This window comes from Gavia stellata, chromosome 31 (genome assembly GCF_030936135.1).
Source record: "Gavia stellata isolate bGavSte3 chromosome 31, bGavSte3.hap2, whole genome shotgun sequence".
NCBI classification, from domain to species: Eukaryota; Metazoa; Chordata; class Aves; order Gaviiformes; family Gaviidae; genus Gavia; species Gavia stellata.
In genome coordinates this window covers 1,249,194-1,277,042 of record NC_082624.1, presented here as the reverse complement: position 1 = coordinate 1,277,042, position 27,849 = coordinate 1,249,194, and the positions used below count along the sequence as shown (strand labels likewise).

The following is a 27,849-nucleotide window of genomic DNA, read 5'->3' as shown; positions in this document are numbered from 1 at the left end:
CTGACAGGATTCAAATTTTCTGGCGTAACTAACATTGCCAGCAATGAATGCGCCAAAAATGCCAGCATCAATGACTTAAATAAAATCACCCTAAAAAAGTAACATTTTTCAATAGCACCTACATACTTCCGGAACCTAAGCCCCACTTAAAATAAACAGACTTAGGTGCGCAGGCATCTACAGCTTTTGAAAATCAAACAGAGGAGCATTGGCAAATTTGACCCAGAGACACTAGATCTGGCTACCACCACCCACAACAGGAAAGCTTTTTTTTTTTTTTTTAAATCCGTCTCAGCTCTGGTTCCAGAATTTAAATGCAGATATACAAAACATATATTTTAATGCTTCTTAATCAGCAAGAAACTGCAAATACATCTTTTACTACAACTAGATAATATAATTTCAACTAAGGCTATACTGCAGCTTCTGAGTCTTCATCTGAACTCCTGCAGTTACTGCTTTTCCTGAAGCCTTTCCACGTGTAACCCATGAAGGTAGGGCTGATGGGCAGGAAGCTGAAACACCTGTATTTTTTAATAAAGTTCATGCCAAAAGGCAAATCATATGTTTCCATGCCATCCAGTGACTTGCTTCCTTTACCAACCCCTTTCTTCCATTTCCGTATTCCCCTTTCTTCAGGGCTTCCTAGAAGTCGAAATAAAAGGAAAAAAAATATACATGAGTATCTTTACGTAAACACACACACATACAGTAGAGATTAAGAGAAGAAAGAAAACCCCAAGTCTCAAACACGACCTTCAGCAAAGCACTGGGAAGATCTTCTAGACTCCTCAAAGTGGCAGGAAGAGGGAAAAAAATGTTTATTGGAAATGGCTATTATCTGTTTTATTTTGTAACTGGAAGTCAAGGCAAATTTTTCCTCTCAAATGAATGGAAGCAGGCTTAGATCTTAAAAATATTTCTACTCTGGCTTCTGAAGACGACTATATTGGTTTGATTTTTATCAGCTATTTTATATGTTTAATAGGATGGAGACCTTAACTTGAAAAGATTCAAAGTGGTCTCAAGGAAACTGAGGCATGCAGGTGTTAAGCAGCCTGCTCTAGGTGTTAAAGAAGTCAACAACAAAAGCAGTAATCTCTTCCTCATCTCCTGCCTCCATGAAAACGCCGTGCCATCTTCATTCAGAAAGGCAGTTGTTATTTCAGATAAAATGACAAGTTCACATGCTGACCTGGAATGGTATTATCCAAAATAAATGCAACGCAGCCACCGACAAACATGGCTGTGGTGAGAAGAACATTTAATACTTGATCAATGCCCGCTATTCCTAGAAGAACAGGAAAAAAGATATTTAGAATTTGAATTTTTATCGTACACATACACATCTTACTGATTTACACATAGGTCAACTGGGAAAACTTGCTACTGAGTTCACCGAGGAATTTGCTCAAATAGGACTCTTAAAACCACATGGGAATAGATGCAGAAGAACCTTCAACTAATGTAGTACACCATGGGGACCCCTTCTTTCCCAAAACGTAACTCCATGAACTTTCAGCTGCTTATAAAAATGTCATGAAATGCCATTTAAGTTTCCTACTGCAGACACAACTGCTTAATTTAAACAAAATAGAAAACTACAAAATGGAAAAGGAGAAATGTCCATAATGTAAAATCAAGTGGACTGAAATAATCCCTTTTATAAACTTCTACTTTGTAAAAGGGCAAGACTTCATAGCACCAATTCACAGAAGAACATTGTATTAATGTATCATCATTAAGTCCGCTTGAATGATCTACTTTTCTGAACAACTTAAAGTAGGTTAGATATGCTCTTAAATCTGGTTCTGAAACGATAGCTATAAAAAGTTTGTTAATGTTTCCTTTAAAAACAAAAAAAAAAAGGAAAACCAAAACCAAGCAAGTTAAGTGTTCCTGTAGAGAGTCTTCCTTTGATGACATACACTGCCATGAGAAGGTAGTATTAAAACAGAAAACCTTCTCCATGAATTCACCAAGACGATAATTTGGCTAACAGTCTGAAACTGAGTTCATTCAAATTCAGATTCAGAACACGTCTGCAGTGACAAAATTTTCAAAACCCCAAACAAATTCCTAACTTCCGAGCTCTACTTGGTATCTCCCCTTATTCTTTTACAATCATTTTACAAACGTCATTTACAACTCAGATTCACTCTTTTAGTCTTTCTGCCAGTCCAACTGGCAATCGCATCCTTCCACTGCTCTACAATCGTACCCAGAGAAAGCAGGACAACTTCAGATGTATCCCACTGAAACATTCAATTCAGGGCTCAACATCTCAATTAATTCTCCTCTGAACACACCTGCCTTCTTATCTATAGCTTTGATTGTCTCCATAATACTTTGTTTTTTCTCTTCTTTACCCTTTACATTACTTTGTACTTGTATGTACTTTGCATATGAGTACAAGGTAAAAGTATGCTTCATGTAACTCAGCAGAAACACATACCTGTGACCAGTGGATTTTGTTTGAGATAGCTTGGAAGGACAAGCCCAAAGAAAATGGAAAATCCAAGTACAAACAGGTTACGAGAAGAATTTAAATCTATGAACTGGAGGTTAGACAGACCCACGGCTGTAATCATCCCTAAATAAAAATAAAACAAGTCTCAGCTTTTATATAGCCTTTTTCTTCAAAAAAAGATAGCAACATACATATAAACACAGCACTAGAGTAAAAAGATATAGCCGCATAGTACACAAAGAGGAGCAAAAAAACATACGTTACCAAAGAGAGTGCAGAAGAGGGCACCAAGCACGGGGTCAGGCAGCGATGCAAAGAGAGCACTGAACTTGCCAACCATCCCAAGCAAGAGCATGAAGGCCGCCCCATACTGAATAACCCTGCGACTTCCAACCTGCAGGAGAACAAAAAGGAAAGGACACTGGAGAAATTCCACACTTAGTCCAACTACACTCTCTGCATTTTATTTTATCACTCTCTTTCGCATTTAAAACTTCTTTTCAAGGTTCCATGTGTATTTTTTGTGGCGTTAAAACACAGGCTGCAGAGCCTTTACAAATGTCTTGGAGGGCTCAGCTGTAACATGGCTGCACTCCAATTCTAACGTAACTTTGTTTGATTTTGTTTTTGTTAACATTAAGTGATCTTTAAAACCATCTGTAACTGCTATAGCCACAATAACCACAAAATGTGGTGCAGTCCCATCTACAATAAAGAAAACAAATAGACCATAACTAGGAGAGACAGCAAACAGATCAATTGTAATGCAAATGGAAAAAAAAAAATTAAAATCCCTGTGTTGCTGCCCTTTTACACAAGAATATACATATTAAGTTACCTACCACGCAGTTCACTTGAAGGAGATGCAGGCTTTCTAGACAGAGATTATCAAGTGATTTTATAACATCCCCCTTTGAGATCAGAACAGAATTCACTTCATATGCAAATCATGGCTGCACTAACACTGTGAAACCAAGTGCCTGCACTTCCTTCCCATTTTTATTTTGAGCATTCAGACTTGAGGGCAGTATTTCTCTGGCACTATGCTGTAGTGGTAATTGATAAACCTGAATGTTAGGTATTTTAATAGCATTATACTTGCATAAGAGGTGCACCAGGGACAAAAAACCCCCTGTTACGTTGGAAAGGTGTTTTCTAGCAAAACCCTTTGTGGGTCTCCTGTTACAGAGTATTAAGCTTCAAAGACAAGTAGATATTAATTTGCTTATCATGTGTGATTGAGCTAAATGAGTGAAATGAGAAAAAAGATACAATAGGCATGTTTAGGGTAAAAGTACTTCTTTCCCCCTATTCTTCACTGCTTAACTGTTAGGTGAGATGTGTTCACCTACAAACAAAAGCTAGACCAGTAAATTAGGGTGTTTGCTAGAATAACAACAGAAGTTAGTCTGCACCTTTCTCTATTTTTTTAATCTTAATTTCCTTAGGACCACCAGTATCTTGCTCTAAAATTATCTTCCTGCAACAAACAGGCAGATTCTTTAAAAAATCTGCACGATAGCAACATTTATTTATGCAAATGCTCAATCACTACAAGGCAAACAAATTAAGCTCCTTTTGAAAGCTACTGAAAGCATCCTGGTCAGCATTTGGCTCAAACTACATTATTTATTCCCAGGCACTCGTACACATGCTTTATGGGATTATTTTGGAGTGCATGATATGGTACCTCCTACCTTACTGGAGTATCCATTTCATCACCAACATTATGGCATAAGCTGCCTATACTTTTGCCCCAACTAATCAGATTTAATTGATCCTCCTCTCATCAAATAAAACTCGCTCACAGACTAGCTCAAAGACTTTGCAGTATTTACACCCAGTTGAAGCCTCAAATTTAAATTCTAAGCGTAATCATATACTGATTTCAAGAGAGGCAAATGCTTTTCAAATGTTGCACTGGAACAATGAGATCACCAGGACTAGGTAGTCTTTGCTCATGAGCACTGAAGATTTCCTCTCCCAAATAAACAGCAGAGTATTTACATGCCAAAAATCTATTTTGATATAAATTGAAGTTGAAAAACTATTAGGTGTTTAGGAATGAGTATGCAGACAGGAAAACAAGACAAAACACTGGAGCACAGCCATCCAGCTGTGCCATTCTGGATAAGGCACATTCAGTCTTCCATCGTGCGCTCCGAAGAGACCTAACTGTAGTTAACTCTGTTCTCTGAAACAGCTGCCAGTTTAACATTCATTTTTCGCTCTTCCAAAGCAAAACGTACACTCATTTCTGTGAACTGTTAATAAAAAAGTGCTGTTAATTCATATCAACTCCCGTGAAGTAACAACAGAAAGGGAGAAGAACAGAATAAGCCTTTCTTTAAGTATTTTTCTAACCAAAATTTCTTCTAGGAAATTTCCATCAGCAGCTGAATGGAAGACTTACACAGACAGCAGATGGTGCTATTAGTATTTATATTCCACCCTAAAACCGAACAGAATCATCCTTTGTGCAGAAAAAAAACATGGCTGAAGATAAATTCATCATCTATTATTAGATTAAGTCAGAGGGATGAGTTGTTGCAAGTGGAGAGCATACATTTTCTATTTTGTACACATGAAGGGGATTTATAGCTTCCAAGCGAAATATGCAACAAGATGTACGTATTTACAACATAAATTCCTCTTACCAATTCCGTTGATATTTCTTAACAAGGTTAAATTAACAATATCAAGCAAATCTATCTGCAGTCCAAGGCCTCCCAGCTCAGTAAGGCATTCAAGTTCCACATGTGAACAAAGAAATTCTTTAAGTGCTTATATATTTTGCTGAGTAACACCCCAAAAAATACGTAATCCCCTAAGCATGCTCAGTGCCTTAAAAACCTATCATGACAGGAACAAATATTTAGGGTACATTTAACTTTGAAGTTACCTTGACTGCAGCTCCTGTTCTAGCTCTGTCAGCGTAACGTCCCAGTACAGACCAGATAAGACCCAAGGACCTCAAGTTGTATTTCATTGTGTGTTCAAGTGAGACATTAAAAATAGTCAGCTCTCTAGCAATGCTTTCAGAGTCAAGATGTCCAAAAGAGTGTCAATTTCTATACAGTTTATAGCGCTTATGTCTCAACTCAGAACACCCTAGAGCCCTGGAATGCCTTCTTGGTTTTCAAAGGGATAGCTTATTTAGCATCACCTGCTTTATGTAGGTTTTCTAACTGCCCTTTACTCCAAATAAAAATAAAATCTTTTAGGTTCTTACCTAGAATGCATTTCCATTAGACAATGGCTGGTACAGACAAGTTATGTAAATTTAGGATGCTGTGTAAAGTTTGTCTGCACAAAGTACTAAGTAGTATGGTTTCTTGGAAGAGGATCATGCTGTGAAACATAAAATTGGCATACGCCCTCCACCAGAGCAGATAAAATACTCAAGTCACTGAGTAATCAAGGTAAAGCACGTACCTTCGTGATGCCCAAGACACCAATGTTAGGGCTGGAAGAAGTGGATCCATTCCCTGTCCCAAATACTCCATCCAGAACACAGGAGAGACCCTCAATAAAAATCCCTCTGTAAATCACAAACAGAAAAGGAGTCAAATTTGTATTAGCATAGACTCACTTCAGATGGTGCTTGATGACTGCATCCTATGTTGGTGCCTGTTAAGGCACCTGTCCCACATGAATTATTGTATTTTGAATTATTATATGTTTCAAGCTCCAAAACACCTGGAAAACCAACTTGAGTTCTGTTTCCTATGGCTTAGGTACCCACGTTCTTAAACTGAGGAAATTACAAAATAATTCAAGTCAAACTTAGAGCTGCTCTTTATTTCTAAAATTGCATTTCAGGTGAATTTGACAATTCCAGAACCGATTTACAGTTCTGTCTCTACAAAAACTGTACCACTAACTTCCAGGGACTCTAGCAGGAATAGCACTAGGTTTCCAACACTACATTTGCAACAAAATAATTCAACACGACAGTTGCATCTTGTATTTCAGATCCTTGGCCCTTGTGTTTGACCGAATTGTAACATTTAATCTCAGAGCACATTCCTGTCTTATCCCAAGGAGGGGGGAAAAAAGGGGGGGGGAAGGGGAAGTAGCTTTAGAAACTGAAAAATATTTCTTTTTTTGACATACCTGTTTATTGCATGAATAGGTGGAGGGGGAGCGCAAGACAACCTGGCACAGGCATAGTAATCTCCTATTGATTCAATAATGCTAGCCACAACTGCGCTAAGCATTCCTATTACTCCAGCAGCTGAAATTGTTGGCAGTCCCCACTGAACTGTGAAGAAAAGAAAACTGAAATCTCTCGTGCCACAGAAAACAATTTAGATATCAAAACATGCAGCAATTTATTCAGCTTTAATGGAATCAGCAAACTCCCTTCACAGTAACACAGTCTGGCAAGTTCAAGTAGATGAAAGGAGCAAAGGAAAAACTGCCTAACCAACTGCTTTGATCATGCTTGGAAAAAGCCAGAAAAACCCTAAACTCCACCAAAAAAATTCCTCCTGTTCAGAAGGAAGGAATTTGAACTACTGCTTGTGAAAAAACAATTCTGATCAGTGAGGCGAATGCCACATAATTATTATTGCTCTAAAAACCTCAGTCTTTGGTTACAAGTTTAGTCTACCGAAGAGAATGGCCAACAACCAGCTATGATCATTGCACAAACACCTTCCAATTCCAAATTTCTGTAGAAGAGAAAATAAGATTAATTTAAGCCTGTAGAAAAGCTTGGCAGGTTTTCCATAGCAATTGCCTTGATGCTTTTATGTCTTTGAAATAGATGAGTCTCTCGCAACAAAAGGAACTTTAAGTCACACAAATGTGAATGAACAAGGCTTCACAAGTAAGAAAGGTCTAATCAGGGTGGAGAAGTTTTCCTCCTCTTCTTTCCCAAAAGCTTCTATTATACATCTTGCAAGTACTGCTTTAGAAGTGGTTTCTTTTAAGAACTAATCAGAACCAAAGCATATGGAAAACCACAATGAAGCTGCCTCATTAGAACTTGATGGTATTCCTAACAATTTCTATTCTATTCTAGTAGAATATTATTCTATTATTACCCCATTAATTTCTGAGCAGCACAAGGGTGAACCAGTTGTGCGACCCTACCTCATGCCGTAAGAAACAGCCTTTAACAGCTTTAAACTTAAGAGTTGGCCAGCGAAAGAATACAAACATTCATGATGTCGTGTAAAGCATTTCGTGCTCTCTTGTAAATACTTTTTTGTCCTCTGATAAGCATTGACTGACGTTCTCTGACTTGCCCATCAGCCCAACTCCAATGCTGCTTCCGCAAGTCTGGACATTTTTGCGTAGTTGTTACGTTGTGCTAAGTCAAGAACGAGTGTGTTTGGGGCAGGGAAGTGCATTAAGCTGGAAAAAACTCCACACGCTACTGATTCTTTAGACAACAAGAATCAATTACTTCAGTAGCTCTACAGGAGTTGTAATAGCCCATCCTTATTATTGTATAACGTTAACAGCAGCTGACCATAGTATTGACAAGTACAGATAAATCAACCATTCCCTGAAAATCCACATTTTATATACAGTCACTCTCTTATTAGAAGTCAAGAGTTACCTAGATAAGCCCTGCAAGTGCCTTCTACAAATTCAAGTTTCAGAGACTCGGTCTTTCTTGGGTGAGACCTTAAGGTATCAAATTAAAGAGGAAAACAAGAAAAAAAACCATCATCCCCACCTACAATGTCTTTAGGTCAGTCCATTTTGAAGTGCATCAGAATATAGTACTGAGAGAAAGACAGCAACACTTCTAAAAACAACAGAAATTATCCTCTCAGGCTTATTATTAGAAAAACAGCCCTTAAAACCAGACATACTTACAAGGATAAGGAACCTTGAACCATGGAGCCACCAACAGCACTCCTCGTCGGGCGTCTGTGCGAGCGTAGAAGCCGTACTTCGAACTGTCAGGGGGAAAGACGTCTGTCACAGTGAAGATGAAGCAAAGCAACCATGACACCAAAATAGCTAAAATAATCTGTGAAGGAGGAGGAAAAAAGCTGTTTAAAATAAACTATCATTGGCAATATTCATCAACAGCAAACAGTTCCTGCACAGAATATCTACTACACACATATCTGAGTGTGATCTTAAGTGATATTTTAAGTCTGAACAAGCAGTAAATCCTGTAATAGACCCGTTAGGTGTTTTCCCCCCCCCGGCCCCTAATGAGGGTGCGGTTACAAAAGCTTTAGAATTAGAGCAAGCCTCTTCTCTTTCCTAACGAATGGGAAAGTCTCCAAATGGGCACTTAAACAAACTAGTGAATTAGTCTCACCTTTACCAGAGAAATAAAAAGAAGTCTTTCACATGGGGGAATGGAGTATTGCTTTCATAAAATTAGAAGATAATGATCTCGCCACCCCTTTTTGGAGGGCTCAGTTTAGGCTTTCACTGCATGCATAAACATAATCTTCTTTTCCCCCCTTCCCTCCCCTCCACGATCTTCATCACTCCAACAACTCTTCATCAGAGACAGATACCAGAATGGGATCTGGCAAGACTACAATATGAGACTATTTCCTGTGGCAAATCAGCCATTTAGTTAAGTTTCCCATAAGCCCATTTAAGCTTTTATCTCACGTTTATGATCTATTGTACTATGAAGAAATACAAAATCAAGCAAAAAAACCCCAAAATACAAACTAGGGGTTTTTTTTGCCAACTGAGGAACAAGTTTAATTACTTACAGGGAACATCTTGAAAAGTTGCAGCCTGTATGCTGTCCATCCTTTCTTGGATTTGTAAATGGGTAAGGGAAATTTGACATTTCTGGCATACTGAGAAAATAACAATACTAGGAAAATAGTCCTGAGAAAAAAGGAGGAGGAGGAGGGAGGGACAAGAGAGACATGTCATTAGCACCAATATGTTAAAAATCCTTCTCTGCACAAACCTGTTCAGGCTCTTCAGACACAGAATATAAACGTACATTTTACATTTAGCACAAGACAAAGCATCGTAAGAGAATATAATTTAAATAAATTATTCCATGAAAGCCAAAACAACATAATTTATATTCTAAAGTGCTGCAACAATAGCCAGCAGCAAACAGGTAAATGAAACCAGGAAAACTAATCAGACTAGAGAAAGATCTTCAGAGCTAGGCAGCCGTTAGCAAAGAGCTACGCTGCACTGCTTGCTTCTTTTCAACTCAAACTCTAACTATCTGTGTGTCCAGGTCTGCTCTGCATATGAAGCACAAAGTTGCTGCTAGCAAATGGAAAGAAACAGGAAAAGTAGAGGACAGTATACAATACTTTTTACATTTCAAAATTTGCCTAAAACTCCGAAGCACTTGAAAAATTTCTGTCAAGGGAAATTCTTCAATTCTTAACAATCCTGACTTTTTTTGTACATGCATCTTTCACTAAACAGCTGTAAATCAAGCAGAATAGAGCCCCCAAAACCAAGATTCCCTTCAACTGCAGTTTACCACTAACCCAGTTTATTTCAGTTTTTAGATGCCTCAAGTATTATGCATCTTTCCCCTTTGTCAAAACTGCTAAGCTCCTCTAGAAGTTAAAAATTAGATCAACTCTACAGCTAAAATAAGTATCCACTGCAATGAAAAATAAAAAGCCAGGGCAGGTTGCTCAATTCTGAAATAGCCAAAACCAGTTTTGCTATAAAAAGGCTACACAAAAGAGTCAAGCTGTCTGAAGAAGCAAAGCTTTTCTAAAACTTGAGATTATGTTTTTATCAGCTGACTTAAAAAAAAAAAAAAAAAAGGCGGATTTTAAGCTTCCCTCCCTTTCCTGTCCAAGATCAGTTTCAGTCTGTAAGAAACAAAACAGAGCTTTATTCTCCCTCAACCTCCAGGAACAAAGAGCGCTGCACAAGAAGGGTGTCATTTAGAGCCTTTACCCCCCGACTAGCGTCGAATGATAAAGGCACCTTTTCCTTGCATTCAGGAAACATTTTGGCATCTCTCCCGAAGTCCATTATGGAAAGATGGGCTCCACTCCCTAACAGCAGCTATCCTGTCACACTAGCCCCGCGGACAGGTGGCTTTTTATTTTGATTTATTTAGTACGGAGTTGTAAATAATGTCAAGGAGGATACATGGATTGCATGGCATGACGGAGGCTGCTAAAGCAGGAGAGAGAGAAAAGATTAAAAAAAACCCCCTTAAACCAATTCACTGAAACCATCAGGATGAGTCTCTCAGTTTGCTTGTCTACAAAGTAGGCATAATATGATATTGGCTACATGGCAGAGGGCCTTACTGCCATTCTGTAAAACCTTACCAAATCTTTGAATGCCCAAAGAAACAGTTTTGTTCACCAGGTATACAGGCAAAGACCAATTCAGGAATAATTTCCCTTTTTACAGATCACGATGCGACGTGTTTTATGGATTAAATTCTTTCAGCCTGGCACCCGCAGAACAAGCGAGGTCAGAAAACTGTTTGGGAAACTGAAAATCTTGTCAAATAGCATCTGCAGCTAATAGAAGATAATAGCTCTTACACAGGTATTATTCTGCTGTGCTAGATAGCAATACAGTATTTTTATCACATCAGAACAGTCAAGACAACTTCAAGTGGCACATCTTGTAGAGATCAAGTTACTTTTGAGTGGCTCTAGATGGCTATGGAGTTATTTTCAACAATCTAGTGCACATTTTTGTGTGGCAGAAGCCAGAAATACTTATTGACTGGGTAGTATTTAAATCCTGTTCCTAAATTGATTTATTTTTTTCCATCTGCAGAATGTCAACTTTAATTACACGTTTCCATGTCCAAATCACCAAAGGTCTGCTTGATTGATTTAACATTAGTTCCAACTTGCATAGAATTTATTTTATAGGAAAATAAAACGTTCCTTTGGGTCAGCTGCTTAACGTAATAGAATTACAAAAATATTCATGATGCTAATATCTGAGATAAAAGAGAATTAAACAGCCCTTTTAATCATAAGCTGCACTTACAGAATACTTTACATGTTCAAAGTACTGTACAAACAGATTAGTCAGATCAGAATCTGATCTCATCAAGTCATTCCTTCCGCTTCCAGAGCCAGCACAAAGTTGGTCGCTATACATTGAATACAGCAACTCCTTTGGCCAGTCTCCTTCTCTTTAAAATGTGGTTTCCACCCTTATTTGGCTGGTTATCCACAGCCTCTCACAGGAAGCTTGTGTCTTCTCTTCATCTCATTTTTCTCAGTTATTCCTTTTCATACCACTTACCTCAATTCTTTAATTTCCCTGGCATCTATACCTGCAGAAGCACACACACATCATGCCCCAAAATTCACTCTAAAAGCCTTTTTCTCTACTAAACAGAAATCTGTCTGCGTATGCCTCATCGACTGATGGCATTCATGGAAATACACATGCTCTCTGTCATCATACAAATTTCTCTTGGCTATAGATAAGCAAACCAGTAATAACAACAAATGGACCGTTACTACCAATGGTATTTGCCCGCTTTTGCGGAATAAGAAGCATACACGATAGCATCATAAAAATAGAAATATAAATTGTTCACTAATCTCTCGGGTGTTTTGCTAAATCATCTTTCCTGTAGCACTGAATTAGACACAGCCAATGGCTCCCAGACCAACTACTGTTTTATAAAATTCTCTGTTCTCCACACCTCACTTTCAGCCGTTGTCTTTTCCTTCTTCCTCTTCTTGAGTTGCTGCTGTCCTTATTCCCAAACTGCCAGCTGACCCTACACAGACCCGCTCACATTCCTGCACACGGTATTTCTCCATGCTGGGAGCACTGCAATGCTACCTTTGGCGGCTGAGCAGACTCTGGCTTTTCCCTGGCACTCCAAAATTCCTGCATGACAACTGACCAACTGGGACACCCTGGCCTAAGCCAAGAACACCCAGGCGTACTTACAACATAGCGATACCCCAGTGTTTGCCTGCTCTTTCTCCAGCAGCTTGGAAACCGGAGAGGCCGATAAGGGCAACAGTTGGCGTGATGGTCAGAGGTCCAATGTATCGCAACAGGGCGCCAGGAAGGCCAAGCAAACCGATCACCACTTCTATCAAGGAGGACATGATAATAGCACCTTGGATCTGAACACACAAGAACGGGAAAGAGACAGTTCAGTCAAATCTTAAAAGCAAACCCGAAACATTTCTTTCTCTGGATTACAAACTGCAGTTAAAAGAATTCAGTGACACAGAAGAACTCAGCAATTTTTTCGTCATAAAACAGCTCATTATGTTTAAGTGACTTATTGCTTAAGCATAACACTTATGGTTTTCTCCACAAAACTATTACACAACAGACCAGTGGGCCAGTCTGGTAGTTGTGTGGATAGCACATCACACTGTCAGACAGGAGACCTGGGTTCCAGGCTAACCTTTAAGCTCTCAGATCGAACCGGCAAGGGTTGGTGGCGCCACGGAGGTGATGCTCCTAGCTCCTAGGGGCAGAGTGTATGCTGCATTGTTCACAAGTGCTCCTTAGAAGCTGGTATAGAGCAGCGTTGTGGTCTCAGGAGACTGTCAGCCCTCTTGGCTGCAGGGCTCTTGGCAGGATGTAGCTATGGTTTGAACATGGGGAAGAGAGAGGGGTTGTTTTTAATTAAGAAAAAGTTTGCAGCCCAAAGCAACGGGATGGGAGATAAATTCCATGACACACGCCTTAATTTGGACTACGCTATCTACCACTCTAGTGTGATGCCTGGGCACAACCCTCATCCTGGGCTCTGCAGAGCATGATGAAGTTCAGACTGCAGTGCTGTGAGTGGAGAAGGAGTTTGATATATTTCAGCAAGTCTCTTGGGAGAATCAATGTCTTAGCGGAATAGTCTCCAACTTAAGACACCTAGGGATGAACCAGATTTGCTAACTGTGTATTTACCTTCCACGGGACAGCCTGCTGAACAGAGTGACAGCAGGCAAGTGGTCTAGCAGCAGCTGAACTGCCACCAGTGAGCACAAATCACAAAATGTTACAAGAAAAGCATTCGTCTCGCTTGTGCGTTTTACTGCACATCTTTTGGAATGTGGTAACTAACTCCTTGTATTTGCTGTCCAGCAATGAACAAGTTGAAAAGATGAACACTTCCATGAAATGAGTAAAGGGATATATTCAAATGAAATCGCAGTGAAAGAAGAAATTAACAACTTAAAGACAAGAGCACACAGATGGTTAGGTGAGACACTTAACTGGAATAGAACAGATCAACAGCTAAAGGCTACTCCTACATTACCTCTCGTATTCTGGGATACCAGATGTGCTCAGTGTGAAGCAGTTCTGTTGTTCCGTTTGTAACTGTTACATCTTACAAAAAGAAGACAAGAAAAAACACAGGTATTTATTCCCCGGCCACTTTGCCACCATTTAATACAAAATAAATCTCTCCTTAAGCTGTGTCTGACAAATGAGCCTTGATTTACACAGAACAGACGTTCTGCAATGCTACAAATCAAGTAATAACATGCTTGCATTCCCCAAGAGCTAACCACTAATTTTACCCACTGTACCGAAGTGGAAAAAAATAATAACTTTCAGAAAGAAAGGTCAACTAGGGATTCTTTTCCCACTCCAATAAACAGATGAATGGAGAATTACTCAACTGCACACTAGGAATCAAGTACTCCAATGTTTGTTGTTCACTAATTTAGGTCACTCACTGAAGATGAATTGACCTGTGGTTATAACCCCATCCGACACCTTTTGAAGGTTAAAAGGTTCAAGACCAAGATGCAGAAAATGCTCTTTCTGAAAAGCTAAAGTGTGGAAAAATTACGTTGCCATCAAAGGTTATCAGACAGTATTTTCTTTCAACAAGGTGTGTATTAGGATACTGGCACATTTTGGTGCACAGCAATATCCCACGCAGCTAGCATTACTAAAGCACACCATAGTTTGCCTTTACATCTTGGGCACTGAAACGCACGTGCTATTTCCCAGTAGCTAAGTCTGACTCCCCCAGTGAGAAAATGTGACTGCTCAAAGCTAAGTTCTCTATAGAAAAAACATCAGGAAAACTAATTAGATGGTCGTAAATGAATCAAGAGAGATGTATAAACACATAAATAATATAAATATAAATGATTAGAGAATCAAAAGGACCCCTGGGAAGACTTTTAGTCAGAAGCAAGCAGCCTGCTTCTCTACACTGCTGTCTTGCAGTGCCCACAGCCTTATTACTGAATAACCACACCCCATTAAAAAGAAAACTGCCGGGGCTGTTTCCACTCCAGTTTTCTAACCTCAGTTAAAGCAAAAGCCCTGTACCCAACCAGTTTTACTGCACATTTTCACTCTAAATAAATTCAAAACCTTTCAGGATTATGAAGTTAGCAAAGTTAAAATTAACATCCAAATATAATCAAAGCTTGCTCTGCAAAACCTATCAGGTATGAGTTAAACAGGTAAAAATACTGGTCTTGAGGTCATGCTGAACATTGCTCAAACTACTACTCAACTCAAAAGGATTCGACTGAACTCACTATTTCCAAATACCAGAAAGGAACATTTACAGAATCCTTCTGCCTTTCTCTACATTGTTAACAAAAGAATTGTTTTATGCTACTGCTAAGATTTCTTTTGTCAACACTTTTTATATTAAAAAAAACCAACAACCCAGAAACAGAATTCCACAAGGGCATTTTTAGGAATCTTTTTCCAAGGCACAAAGTTTTAACATTGTAAAAGGAGAGAATTTTTCATATTCCCTGCTCGTTACTTGCAGTTTCTGTACCTAAAGGTTTGGCAGTTGCACAATATGTGATCTGGGTCATCTGTCACTTAAATCTGAACAAGCATAAACGATAATTACCTGTGTTATTACATTTCCACTTCTCCAGGGAGAGTATTGCTCTAGCAGGTGCTAAGAATGCAAAAGCGCTTGCTTGAAACAAGGGTAACCTGAGGGAAAGGGAAAGAAGAGATGCTGACATTTCTCAGTGTTACGGTACTGTGTCAGGATATCAATTGCAGTTAGGCGGTTACTCATCCTCAAAACCATCCTTTACTGGGGGTTATTAAAAATGTGACCTACGAGAATTTCTTATTAAAAAGAAGAGACACAGAAATACTAAGACTTCACAAACCAAAGGCCTAACAGAAGATACTACATGCATGAAGTTATTAATACAATGCTTATAACAGATAATTACTGGATACCAGCACACAGGTACCAGACATTGATTTAAGGTTTTGACTCAGCAGCACAACAAGGATACAGATGCACGTTCTGATGTAAGTACCAGCCAGACTGCTGAATGTGCAGTTTTTACCGTCCCGCCACATTAAAAAAGCTCTTTGATAGTGCAGCATGCAGTCTGCGTACTCAATACCTTCCCTCTGCATGACTTGAAGTACAGTCATTTATACATTCATCTTGAAGTGTATGTGTAAATAACTATTAGGTTGATAAGAGCTGATTAGATGTTCCAGGTGGCTACCAACAATAAATACAAACACTGCAAGAATTTCAAGATGACATTCTTAGCATTGGTGTTTACACTTCCCAAAAGGTTTAAGATCTGAAGAGCATCTACCAGCACCAACTACATATTTATTGAATCAACTGTAGCCTGCATAACATTACAAATATTCAGATGTTATTTAACTACAGAGAAGATGCACTTTGAACTATTCTATAAATATTGTCATTAATGGATGCTAATAAGATTCTCTTTAATGGCAGATCTCAAACTCTAACATGTGGAACACTCAATTGCTCATGTGGCTCTAGTTATTGCACTGTGTTTATGGCTGTTTCACAGCCACAACGAAGTGCCTCAATGCCAGTGCAAGCACCAGTAAAGGAAAAAGAACTGACTGTAGCAGATTCAAATAAAGATCAGAAAAGGCACAAAGAAGGAAACAAAAGAATCTGTGGGGGGAAAAAACCCTATACACGCTTAACAAAAAAGATCAAACCAGAAGCATGTTACTAACAGTGGTTGTAAAGTTCACAGGCAGGAAGTTAGAACAGTTGAACTACCATTGGAAAGGACTTTGGGCCACGAGCAATCTAAAAAGCTGACCCACCTACCGCAAACGTTGAAAACTGCATTAGAAAGTCAAACTTCATAAAATACATGAGCCATCTGAGCACACCTGACTGGCATGCAAATCCCTTCTGAGTTTCTTCAAGTGAAAATCAAAGCTTCATCTTTGGTGAAGCAATGGTTGGTAGCTACGAGTGAATGAGTCACCTTAATTTTCAAGGTTCATTAAGCAAACTGAGCAAGGTGGTGCCCATGGCAAAATATGCAATACCTGTAACAAGCTGTTACTCCTCCGTCCCACCTACACAGTACTCCGTCCCCCCCAAAAATGATTTTGTAAACATACATTGCAAACACATTCTCCCATGATGAAGTCAGTTGTACTGAGACTTAGGTCCAGATTGTGAGTTTTGTATCACATAAAATACCCTGCATACATATTGCATAATAAGGTCTCAGTACGTCTCGCTTAGCTATCTGCTCAAACTTTATATGAGACAGTTAACCTGGAATATTTACCAGAAGGGCCAGTAGGCTCAAAATATTGCCTTTTTTTTCCTAAGCAGAAAGAAAAAAGTTGTTGTTTTTTTTTTTTTTTTAAACTTATTACTCAAAATCAGCCAACTACAATCAGTCTCTTTCTGAAGGGACAGCTGCAGTTTGGAACATGACTTATGGAACACCTTTCCGATTGCTAAGCCAGGCATTCTCTACTAGCTGGGTAAAGTACCACCAGCTTATGACTGGGGTATCATTTTAATTTCACATCTAAATTGCGGTGTTGCTCAATTTTGACACCAGCCCTTGCGAAGACAGAGCTTTTTATGCAGTTAAAGTCATCTGGAAACGTCTTCATTATCTTAACATGTCACGCAGATGCAAGAATGCACACAGATGCAAGAATGCTTCGACAATGTAGCAATGGGCACAGCAACAAACCTAAAATGTTTAGGTATATTGAAGCTGTATTTGATTGTCTCAGTCATACTAATTACTCTGAATCCTTGCCAAATCTTTTGGCTTATTACATAACCTAATAAATAGCTTGAATTCCTAAAATTAGCATGGGTACCAAATTGACCACAACTCCTCCTCATAATAGAGCTAAATCCATCTTCAAGGACCTCTAAACCATGGAATTTGACCTTTTGAAACCGTAGTGACTTTATTTGCTGAAATACTTTGCAGTTGACAGACTTGCCAATAAATACTTTAAAAACTCATTTAGAGAACGTTGCTGCTATATCCCATTCCCACCCTTACATAAAACCAGAATCACATGTTAAATAGTTATAAACCATTCAACCATGGAAATTTTCTCCTTAAATACAAGTTCACTTATTTTAAGACCCAAACACAATTGCCTCTTCAGTATATAAACACATACAAGTGTAAGCCACTGGAAAGCATAAAAAAACACCTCGGAGGGCAGAGGTGGGATTCTACAGAAGGAACAGAGCATTTCAAACAGATGGGACCACACTGGTTTCTGCAAGAGCCCAAAATCACTCTATAGTAAGTAATAAGGAGAAAAAGCCCAAGATTAGTAAGGGGAAAAACCCCAAAATATGACAAACTTTAGTTCTGTGAAGAGATACAAGTCTCAGGAAGCATAAAAACTAAGCTGCTTCTAATAAATTTGAAGCAGAAGAAGAAAGCTGGTAGAAGCACAGGAAAACCAAGCTTCCCTTTGAGTTCATCTCCATCCGCAACTCTGCACTTCTTACAAAACTGGAAGATTTTAAACTTCAGTAAATCCAGGGAGGAGACACTCAAAGTTGAACAATAAAAGACCTTATCTTCCAGTTCCCGCCTAGGTCAACAATCCCTCAATTCCCTATATAAGGCACAAATAGAAGATGGGGGCGGGGGGGAATAATACATCACTCCCATTAAAAGAAAGGTTCAAAACACCAAAGGGCACAACTCTGCTCCTCTGCCTCCTTTCAGATGAGGTACTTGAAAATTTATGATTACAGCTAAGGCAAGCCACCCTATGAGCACACAGAGCCAATGAGGCCAAAAATATGATTATTAACTGCAGGTAGTCTTGACTAAAAGAAAATACAATAGGGAAAGAAAATTTTCTCTTTCAACCATTTTCATTATGCTGTTTTGTCATCAGAACGAACTCCTCACACAAAACAGCAGAGCGATTTTATAAGTTTGGTAAGACATAATAAAAAAATAAAGGGAAGGTTTTTTCAAAGGAAAAAAAGACAAGAAAGCTAACTGAAGCTAACTAAAATAGCAGCTAAAGATTACGTTGGAAAACCTGAAATATTTGGAAAATTTTTAGATGAAAAGCTGACCTACAACTGCAAGTGATCTACCATAGGCTTGCCTTCTGCACCCTATTGAGATAACTTTTCCACCCAAAGATTCTGTTTCTTAGATAAATCTTTAAAAAAAAGGGGGGTGTTTGTCCATTTTCTATTGGAATGCAAGATTTCAGTTCACATTGTTCTTAAATTGAACTAAATGACCCATGAATCATTCAAGTAACCATATGAGGACATACTATTAAAATACACACTTTTCTTCTGGTTTTACTTATCACTCTTGGTTTATTCAAAAAGATGAAGAAATAACTGCAGGTTTTAGCTATTCCTGGTTCTCACAGGCAGAGTCAACAAAAGTTTAAGTAAACATGTCAAACATATCTCTGCAGTGTTTGCTGTAGAACACACATTTTTAAAAAAGATTTATCTTCATGTTAATAAAACTTACAACAACCTGTTCTTACCAACACCAGATTTTTACAAGTATTTGCTAACACTTGAATTGGTCTCTTGCATCCTCCTAAGGAGAGCAGACCAAAGGAGAGGGACAGGCATCCCTGTAAGGCTACACTGACGTATGTGTTTCTTCCCAACTCAGGGAAGGATCATTACCTACAACTCAGAGCAACTAACAAATAAAAACAAATTATTTGTTTGTACTGGAAGGTAACAGAGACACTCAGCTCAGAGAATAAAGAGTTACCCTCATAATTTTTCCCTACCTTTTTAATTTGACCAGGCCTTTATGGGAACAAGCACACAATTTGCTGTAGGACTAATCACAACCATCTAAATATTGGCAAGAATATAGTATCATTCAAGAAACTAATAAAAGTAACAAAATTAGTTCCTCTTCACCAAGGTGTATTTTTCCCTTTCCCCCAGAACCACTTCTACCTTCTCTGTCCTCATGGATTCCCCTCCTCCTTCTTCCCTCTCCCTGCCCCTGCTGTATTTTCTTACCCTTCGAATGCCTTCTCTGATTTCAGATCCACATTTTTTTGGGAGCAGCTTTCCAAAAGCTTTCCCTACTGCCCTGTATTTGACCTGCTATCTTGTGTTTCATGTTTATCCTTTGAAAATAGACTAACTACCTCTTGGATCTCAGACCGCACCCTGGAAATCCCAACTGATGTCTAGTCTGTTCACCATCTCAACGATGAGAAACAAGTCCCGAATCTCACCTGCACCCAAAAGTTGTTTGTAACAATGTAGTGATGCCCACACAGAAGAAAATGGTCCCAATCAGCTGGCTGGTAGCCCACTGGTCAAATCCAACACACATGGCATCAGCTAGCAAAAAGGGCACTGCTATAGTTCCACTGAAACATGTTAAGTAATGCTGTGAAGAGAAAAATAGTTTGTTAATAGTGCAGCCAATATTAGTAAGTAAATAAATTTATGACCATCTTTTCTTTTGCGTTGGATATTTTTGCTTTTGAATTACCCACCAAAGCTCTCACTTCCTGGTCCTAAGCATTTCTTCAAGTATTTTCCTTCCATGTCGAGCTACCACTAATGATCGCTATTTCTGTAGGATAAACTAGGTTATTTACATAGCTACATGGCTACTGCTCTTGATGAGGAGGTATCTAGGTAACTGTGCCGAAAACAGCTTCTCACTCAGAAAAGCAGGTAAATAACTCCATTCACTTTCAACCATGTGAAAAACCATTAGCTTACAAATGAACTTAGAGAACACACAAACCAGGCTGCAAACAAGCTAACAAGTACCAGAAACTAGGTACTTGTTAATTCTTTTTCAATCCAAACACATTAAGCAAACAAACAAACAAACAAACAAGAGTCACCACATTCAACAGTGCAAGTGAAAATATAATCCCTACAGAACTGCCTGTCCTTGAGGAAAGCAGAAATAAAAAGGATGCTTCGGAATGTATTTGTTTGGAGATCTCAACATACTTTACAAATCTCAACAAATTCTCAGCATTCCTGTGGGACAGATATTACTACCATTTGGGAAAGAAAGGAGATGAATCGAGCTGTTCCACTTCACACAAGTGAGTGGCTGGGCTGGTAGTAGGGTCCAGCTCACCACTACAGTCCTACTCATTGCAGGAAGCACACGCTCTCACTCCAAGGAGTGCAGAATTTGCCTGCCCCGCTTACTAGCGAGCCTGCAGGTCCAGGAGATGCTTGCTTCAAGCTTGCAGAATTGAAATGACTAGAGTAGCAGCTTTAATATTCAAGATTTCAGGACTAAACCATTCTCTCTCTCAATCTTTAATTCTAGAGGTGCCAAATGTCACTTTCTGAAGCTTACCACTCACCATTTGCTCACTTATTTACTAACAGCTGCTTAGAAGACTAAATATTGAAGTGAACCTCACAGATGCATAAGCCAGCGAACAATAATACAGATCATTATCAACACAGTAATCTTTGTGATCAACTTCAGAAGAAATTATCTTAACACTTTCTTCAAACATGTGAGAGCGTGGGAAGAATAAAATTATCACATACACAAATGCAACGAACTACACAGAAAATGCTAAACAAGCTTTAAAAGTTACAGAGAAAAATATTATAGCTGTTTTGAAACATACCTGTAACCCCAGAAATATGCAGAGATACCAAGGAGGAACATCTTCAATAGTGTAAATCATGTCAGTTCTCTGTGCGTCTAAACTGCCACTGCTGTCCAGCGTCTCTGCCAAAGAGCTCTATTTTGACAGGGAGGGTAGAAAGGTGGGGAGGGTAAAGTGGGGGAGGACACAAAGGACAACAGGTTACTGTTACATATGAATAAACTTAATTTGAACTATCAGATACTCTGAGGCTGGTATAATACTCCCAAGCAACGCTGATATGTTGCATTTTTAAAGCCTTTTACCTCTGACGACAAGCTCCTCTCCAGCTGTAGCTACTGAAATTGTACCAAACACACTCACTTCTATAAGCCATTCCCTGCTTATTTGTATTAACACAATTGTTCACTTATGATTAACCAACCTGGCAGACAAAAGGTGCCAAAAAATGGGATTATCATGACAGAACTATTTAAAAAAAAAAAAAAAGGAAGGATCAGAACTAAGTAGAAGAGTCAACAATGGCTACTTTCAAAGCAGAATGGCTATCCTTGTGTAAGAGACCCAAATCACAGGCAAGAAAGTTCCTCATATGGTAATTGCTTCCCCACTTAATTCTTACTCAATTTCAGTCTTGGTTAACCTTTTTTAGCCACAAGATTTATTATTTTTCCTTCCACCCCACATTCAAGCAGTCAAGAAAAATGCTAATCATTGTAACTGAATACATCCACGGCCAATTTATATTAGTCAAGTGGACTTCCTCCAAACCTACAGGAATTTAAGCGAGACCACATTCTAGCCTACCATGTGCCCTAATTCGCAGAGACCTAACAACTGACCACACATATACACGCATGAAAACCCCTGCAGATTTTCCATTAAAACAAGATTCAGCTCAATCATTTCTTCTTTACAACTAAGTGGAATTGTTTCGTTCAAACGCTCTGGTTTTGAAATTCCTGAGAACAAAACCACAATGCTCCAAAGCCCAAATACCAACAACAAAAGCAGGAGGAAGTATCGGATTTTATCATTTCAGCTCAACTATCCAAAAAATACCTTATATAACTACTGTTCTGACCTAATCCACACTAGAACATAACAAACTCATGTGAAGTAGCCTTACACACAGACCGGGAACTTTGCCAGACTCGTGACTTTGCCTCAAATGGTCTTTACTTCTTCAAAAAATCACAACACATCCACAGATTATGCTTAGATAATCTCCATTTGGTTTAGCATCTACAAGGTCAGGGAAGCCAAACTGACCCACGGTATTTCCCTCTTACCTTTGATTTCTGTTGGGAAAACAAACGCCACTGGATTAACTCAGATTCAGGGAGTGTAAATGACCACATCGCTATGGAAAGGTCAAGGGTATTACAATGGAAAAGCAAAATATAGAAACACTAATTTCAGGAGACTCTTAAACAACATTAAGTGTCGAGCAATCTGCTCACCAGGATTAGTTTAAATAAGGTATAGGTCATAAACAAAGGGAAATTGTTCACTGCACAGCTCATCTTGCCGATCTGCAGCACCAATGACATTTTCTCATTGACTGAAAAATGAAAGACTGCTCTCCTGACCTGATTCTCTAAAAAACAAAACAAAAGAAAAATCAGGAACCAGAGTTTTAGAGCTTCACCTCATACTGGAGGGAGAGCAGTGAGCAGCAGTAGACCTGTACACGTCTTGTCTCTAACTAGAATTTAGGGAAAAACGTGTACATCCTCATGTCAATGCAATTATGTGTAGATCCAAGGCAGGGCATGAAGCGGCTGACGTACAAAGAAAGGAGGAAGACCCAACAGCCAACACAGTTATGGACAAACAGCAGGACATTTATCATCACTAGAGGCTTCTTCTAAGAACCTGCTCAGGAAAAAAAAGATTCACCCAGAGAAGCTCCTGTGATACTTTCTGTTCTTATAAAGTAGTTTTGTTAACCTCTTCCCAGAGGCTATAAAAACACACATACACACACACATATATAAAAAAATATGTGCGTGTGTATGATTGCCTCACCTCTCCTCTATTTCACTGCAACATACGCTCCACCTGAGAACTTTGCTCACCAGTGATACTGCCTGTTTATTCAACATTTTGACTAAGAGGTCATCATACACTTTCAGAGAGGCAGAGGTCAGGAAGGAAAAGTAAGAATGGTTACAACATCTGCTTGTGAGGTAGGAACAGGGAGGTATCAGCAGAAATTACTGTTTGCTTCATGAGTCACGTCAACATTAGCTTGCTGAAGCCACCCAAATAGCAGCACAGATTTAGGAGAAAAAACAGTGGATAGTTCTCCACCTGACTGCAGCGTGAAAAGATAAAACACCTACCACCATGCACTGAGCAACCCGCGTTACTCCTTCCAAGGATGGACAGAAATGGGATTTTCAAAGTTCATGCAGGAAAACAGATTCTCTAAAAATCCAGCAAGTGATTTGTGCAGACTGGTGGCTCTGGTTTGGCCCCTGCCTTTTGAAAACCCACCTTTTAGCCTCTTTTGTAGCTTTTCTAACTTTGCCAGACCAATATCCAGTAGCTACCTAACTGTTCCACTTAGTGCCAAACACTAATTTTTCTTCATAGAACTGATGAGGTTGCACCAAGCACATTCCTTAGCTTTTCCACCTGCTATTATATTATATGACCTGCTATCATATTATATTTTATTATGTTCCCCCTTGTCTTTGGGCAGCAGAAATCAGAAACGATGACCTATTTCCACCAGGAAGACCATGGCACATGCAGCAAGTTTATTAGTCCTTTCAGAGCTTTTCATTTGTGATTACATTTATACCTACATTTGTCTGCAAAGAACAAAAAGATCAGCAGGCACCAGGCCTAGGAACAAGTCAACAACTCATCCATGGCACATAGAAAGCTGTCTTTGGGCACAGGTCAGCAACTGCTAACCAATTTAAGCTTTCCTTTAGAAAGGGAAGTTTATAGGTCTTCTAACAAAAGAATTTCAAACTTTAAGGCATAATTGTCACAGCAATGTCTGTCCTACACAGCAAAGTGGTCAGACAAAAAAAAATTTAGGATATTCCTCACACCTTCCAAAAGCCAGACTCATTCTGCTTTGGAAGAGGAAGCTTTCACCTTCATCAAACCTTTAGCAGACAATGGCTAAAGGGAACCGACATAAAAGAGACCAAGACTGAACAACGAGGAATTTGAGAACTAGGGTGAGGTCTGGCTATCCTGCTGGTAAGTCACTGGGTAGTCACTGGCCCTTTCATATCTCAAGCATGTGCCTGCTGGTTTAATGTACTGACTAGGTGCTGGTGCTTGCCAAGTATGCCACCGTATGCTGTAGGGAACTGCTGGGAATGAACTGCACCGGGATGAATGAGATACCGATCAGAGACTAATTCTTTTTTAAAATATTACTTTTAATTGGCCAAAGGTGGGACAGCACAAAAATGAAAAAAAACCCACAGAATAAGTGTGGGGGTGGGGGGGGGGGGTGGGGGGGTGGGGCGGAATAAGACACAGATGAAGGTGGAGCAAAAATGTTGCGTGGGGTAACAAACCAACAAACCCACCCCAAAATCCAAAGAAGCAAACACCAACAACAGTGGAAGACGAAGGCCCTGTTATCAAGTACTAGTGGCAACGACCAAAAGAAAACTGATTAACTGTGGGGAACAAGGCCTTTAGAGAAATACCTTAAATAAAAAGCCGACAACATGTTCAAATTAATTCTATTAAGCAAAAAGCAATACAGTATTGTTTATTTTATAGGGATGCAGCATTACAGTTATTTCTCATCTGGGCTAATAGTTTATTGTTTCAGCTAACAAACATCACGAGACAATGCAAGCATTGGGCATCCTCCAGCAATTAAATACATTTCAGCCCTCTTCGCTAAAGGCTTTTTATTCAAGGTCTTTCATCTGCTTTTTTGGTGAACAACCTCTCAAGAGGAATGGAAAGCCAAGAACAAACATGCTTCATGCACACACTTATTTTAAGTGAAAAGCAGAAGGTTTGCCTAGATTACCAGAAATACTATTTTAATACAGGAGGCTGTTAATTGCCACAGCCCCTCCTTTCGCTGTTCATTCACTGTAAGCCACAGCAAAGCTTCAACTGAAGCAGACTGGGTTGATTAAAAGCTCATGGTCTCTTGAAGGTGAATTATTATCCATCATTTACAGTTCTGATCACATGGATCAAGTGGAAGGGAGAAAAATATACGTTTGGTAAAAACAGGCCATGAAGACATGCTTTAACGTCTAGAGATTGCTAATCTTAGTTGCACAATTTCATCCCAACACCTTTTGCTCCAGGCTTTTATCAGATTGTCTCTCTCCACGCTAGTCTGAGCATGCTCCAAAAATCAGCCATCACAGACATATGCATGTCAATAGTTGCCAAAATTTGTCCATTAAAATATCAGCATGATCAAGATGGTAGTAGAGATGTATTCAAGACATACAGGCAGACTATCTGTAAGAGACAGAGTATACGAAGGCACATCGTGGCATTCATTAACATTCTTTTAAAATGTAACACTAAAAGACCTCTGTCAGAATCACCTGCTTAGGGTACACGTTTTAAATCTGAAATTCGTAAGTCAATCTTGGTATCTGAGTTAGAAAGCTTAACTAGACCCTTTGGTATCATCCTTGCCCCAACAGCAGTTACAGCCTCAAAGAAATGAGCATCATGATGGTCTTGCTTGGAACCAAGAGAGTTTTGTTCTTGTTTCAATTAGGACATCTGAAAAATTTGGTCAAATTGAGGCTTTTCGGAGATAAGGCTTAACCACAAAGCCAATTAGATATAAACATTTCAGAAGAAAGTGCTGTTCAGATTTACCGTAATCCTCTTCCCTGTTTTAAACAAAAACTTAGATTCACACTGTCTCTTCTTGCAAGATTATTAGTGAGCAGGCTTGAGGGATGATGGAATTGAGAAAAAAGCTGGAAAAAATCACAACAAAATTGGCCTCCTTTGAGGCCACAGCTGGGTCCTTCTGAATAGCTAAGATACAATCATCGTTATCCTAAGGAAAAACGTTCAAGTATTTTTATGAAAGACCTGAACTTTGTTCACAAAGCTATCGCTAAATATTAATAAGCAGCCCCTTACTTGAGAGGAGGATTAGAAAAATTAAGTTTATGAGGTTGGAGCTTGGAAGAAATTGGGAAGTGAGTGGGAAAGATCCCACTTTCGAAGGTGCTCAACACCACCAGTTTATTTGACTAAATGCAGAAAAAGTTAAGAACTGAAGAACAGAACAGAATGACCTTATCAGGGAAACCATGCAAAAGGCCAATGAAATGACGAAATCAAAAAATTGCATATTATGAATTTCGGTACCAGGTCAAAGTGCATTAACTGCTTTTAACATTTGCTGAGTCATTCCCCGTGTTCTGCAACCAAAATGTGTGACCAGAAGAGTCATGAGGACAGAACTCCCCCAAGCCTGATCTGAACCTGCAAGTCAGCATGCTTGATTAGAGAAAGAAAATCTCTCAGGCAAGTAAAACTAGTGAGGACAAATAACAGAACTGAAGAAGCAAGAACGAGTTCTCACCTAAAAGGAAACCACCACATACATACCTTTTCTGCTATGCCATTTTCTGTAGTATAGATGGCCATCAACTCTGTGTCTTCTGTATCCTGATCACCGCTGGATGTTGCTCCACCATTTATCACGACCTTAAAAATAAAGCAAAAAAAGAAACACAAGGTCTTAAACATTTTCTCATCATACCTCATGTCACTCAGTTTTCTCCCTTGGCACTTGACATCTGCCTTTGACATTTTGTCAGAAAATGTTACAAGCGCTGCAAGCAATCATTTCTATAACAGCAGGTCTAGCAACATACAGAAACTTGAAAGACATGGCATACAGCTCCTCAGAGCCTGGACAGTGTCAGCTGAAGGTGGGGGGAAACCAGCAGCAAAGTGTTTGGAAGAGTTCTTAAGAGGGAGAGAATGTACAACAGAACGATACAACTGAAAATCTGAGTAAGCAAAAGACGACAAGCAAATGTTTCCTTGCTGTTGCCTGCTACTCTTAGTCGAGCAACTCAGGACGTACCGGGGGCTGGTGCATTCTGCAGTAGGACAGTTAATTGTTCTAATCATGAACTGCCTGGGGAATCGCACGTCCTGCAAACAGCACTGCTTTGGAGCGCAGCAGCGGAATAACTGCAGACAACATAACTGGCCATGTTTATATATAAACAGTAACTAGTGGCAAAAGAGGTTTTACTAACTGCTTGTGGAAATAAAGGTTTTGTGCAACATGATTAGAACAAAGCATTATTAACTGATTCACACTGAGCTTGACCACGTAGTACCTGAATGTGTTACTTACAGGCAGGGTGAAAAAGGTGGGATGTTTAGATTCATCCTCGTATTTGCCTTCTGTTGAGCCTCCTGCCTCCACTGATTTCGAAGTGGTATTCTTCCCAATCCCCATCGTTTCCAGAATGTCAAGGACTTGCATACAGCACCCAAGCGGATGCTTCTGGGATGACAGGCCAGGTACTAAGGACAATTTCTTATTTAAACTGCAGCACCTCCAGGAATCAGAGAAGTGCTCAGTAATCCAGCTGGGA

The 27,849-nt window shown here is 39.3% G+C and overlaps 1 protein-coding gene across 1 annotated transcript; it reads right to left on the bottom strand.

Annotated features, from left to right (window-relative positions):
• Positions 1 to 406: 406 nt before the first annotated feature.
• On the bottom strand, positions 407 to 27,849 carry SLC23A2 (solute carrier family 23 member 2). The gene is made up of 15 exons (XM_059831525.1): positions 27,606 to 27,849; positions 26,843 to 26,941; positions 21,272 to 21,388; positions 19,889 to 20,046; positions 15,243 to 15,331; positions 13,668 to 13,738; positions 12,341 to 12,522; positions 9,175 to 9,295; positions 8,306 to 8,462; positions 6,587 to 6,734; positions 5,906 to 6,011; positions 2,735 to 2,864; positions 2,456 to 2,593; positions 1,196 to 1,291; positions 407 to 645 (listed from the first exon to the last, which is right to left on the bottom strand). The coding sequence occupies exons 1-15, from the start codon at positions 27,735 to 27,737 to the stop codon at positions 413 to 415; spliced, it is 1,977 nt and encodes a 658-aa protein (XP_059687508.1). The 5' UTR covers positions 27,738 to 27,849; the 3' UTR covers positions 407 to 412.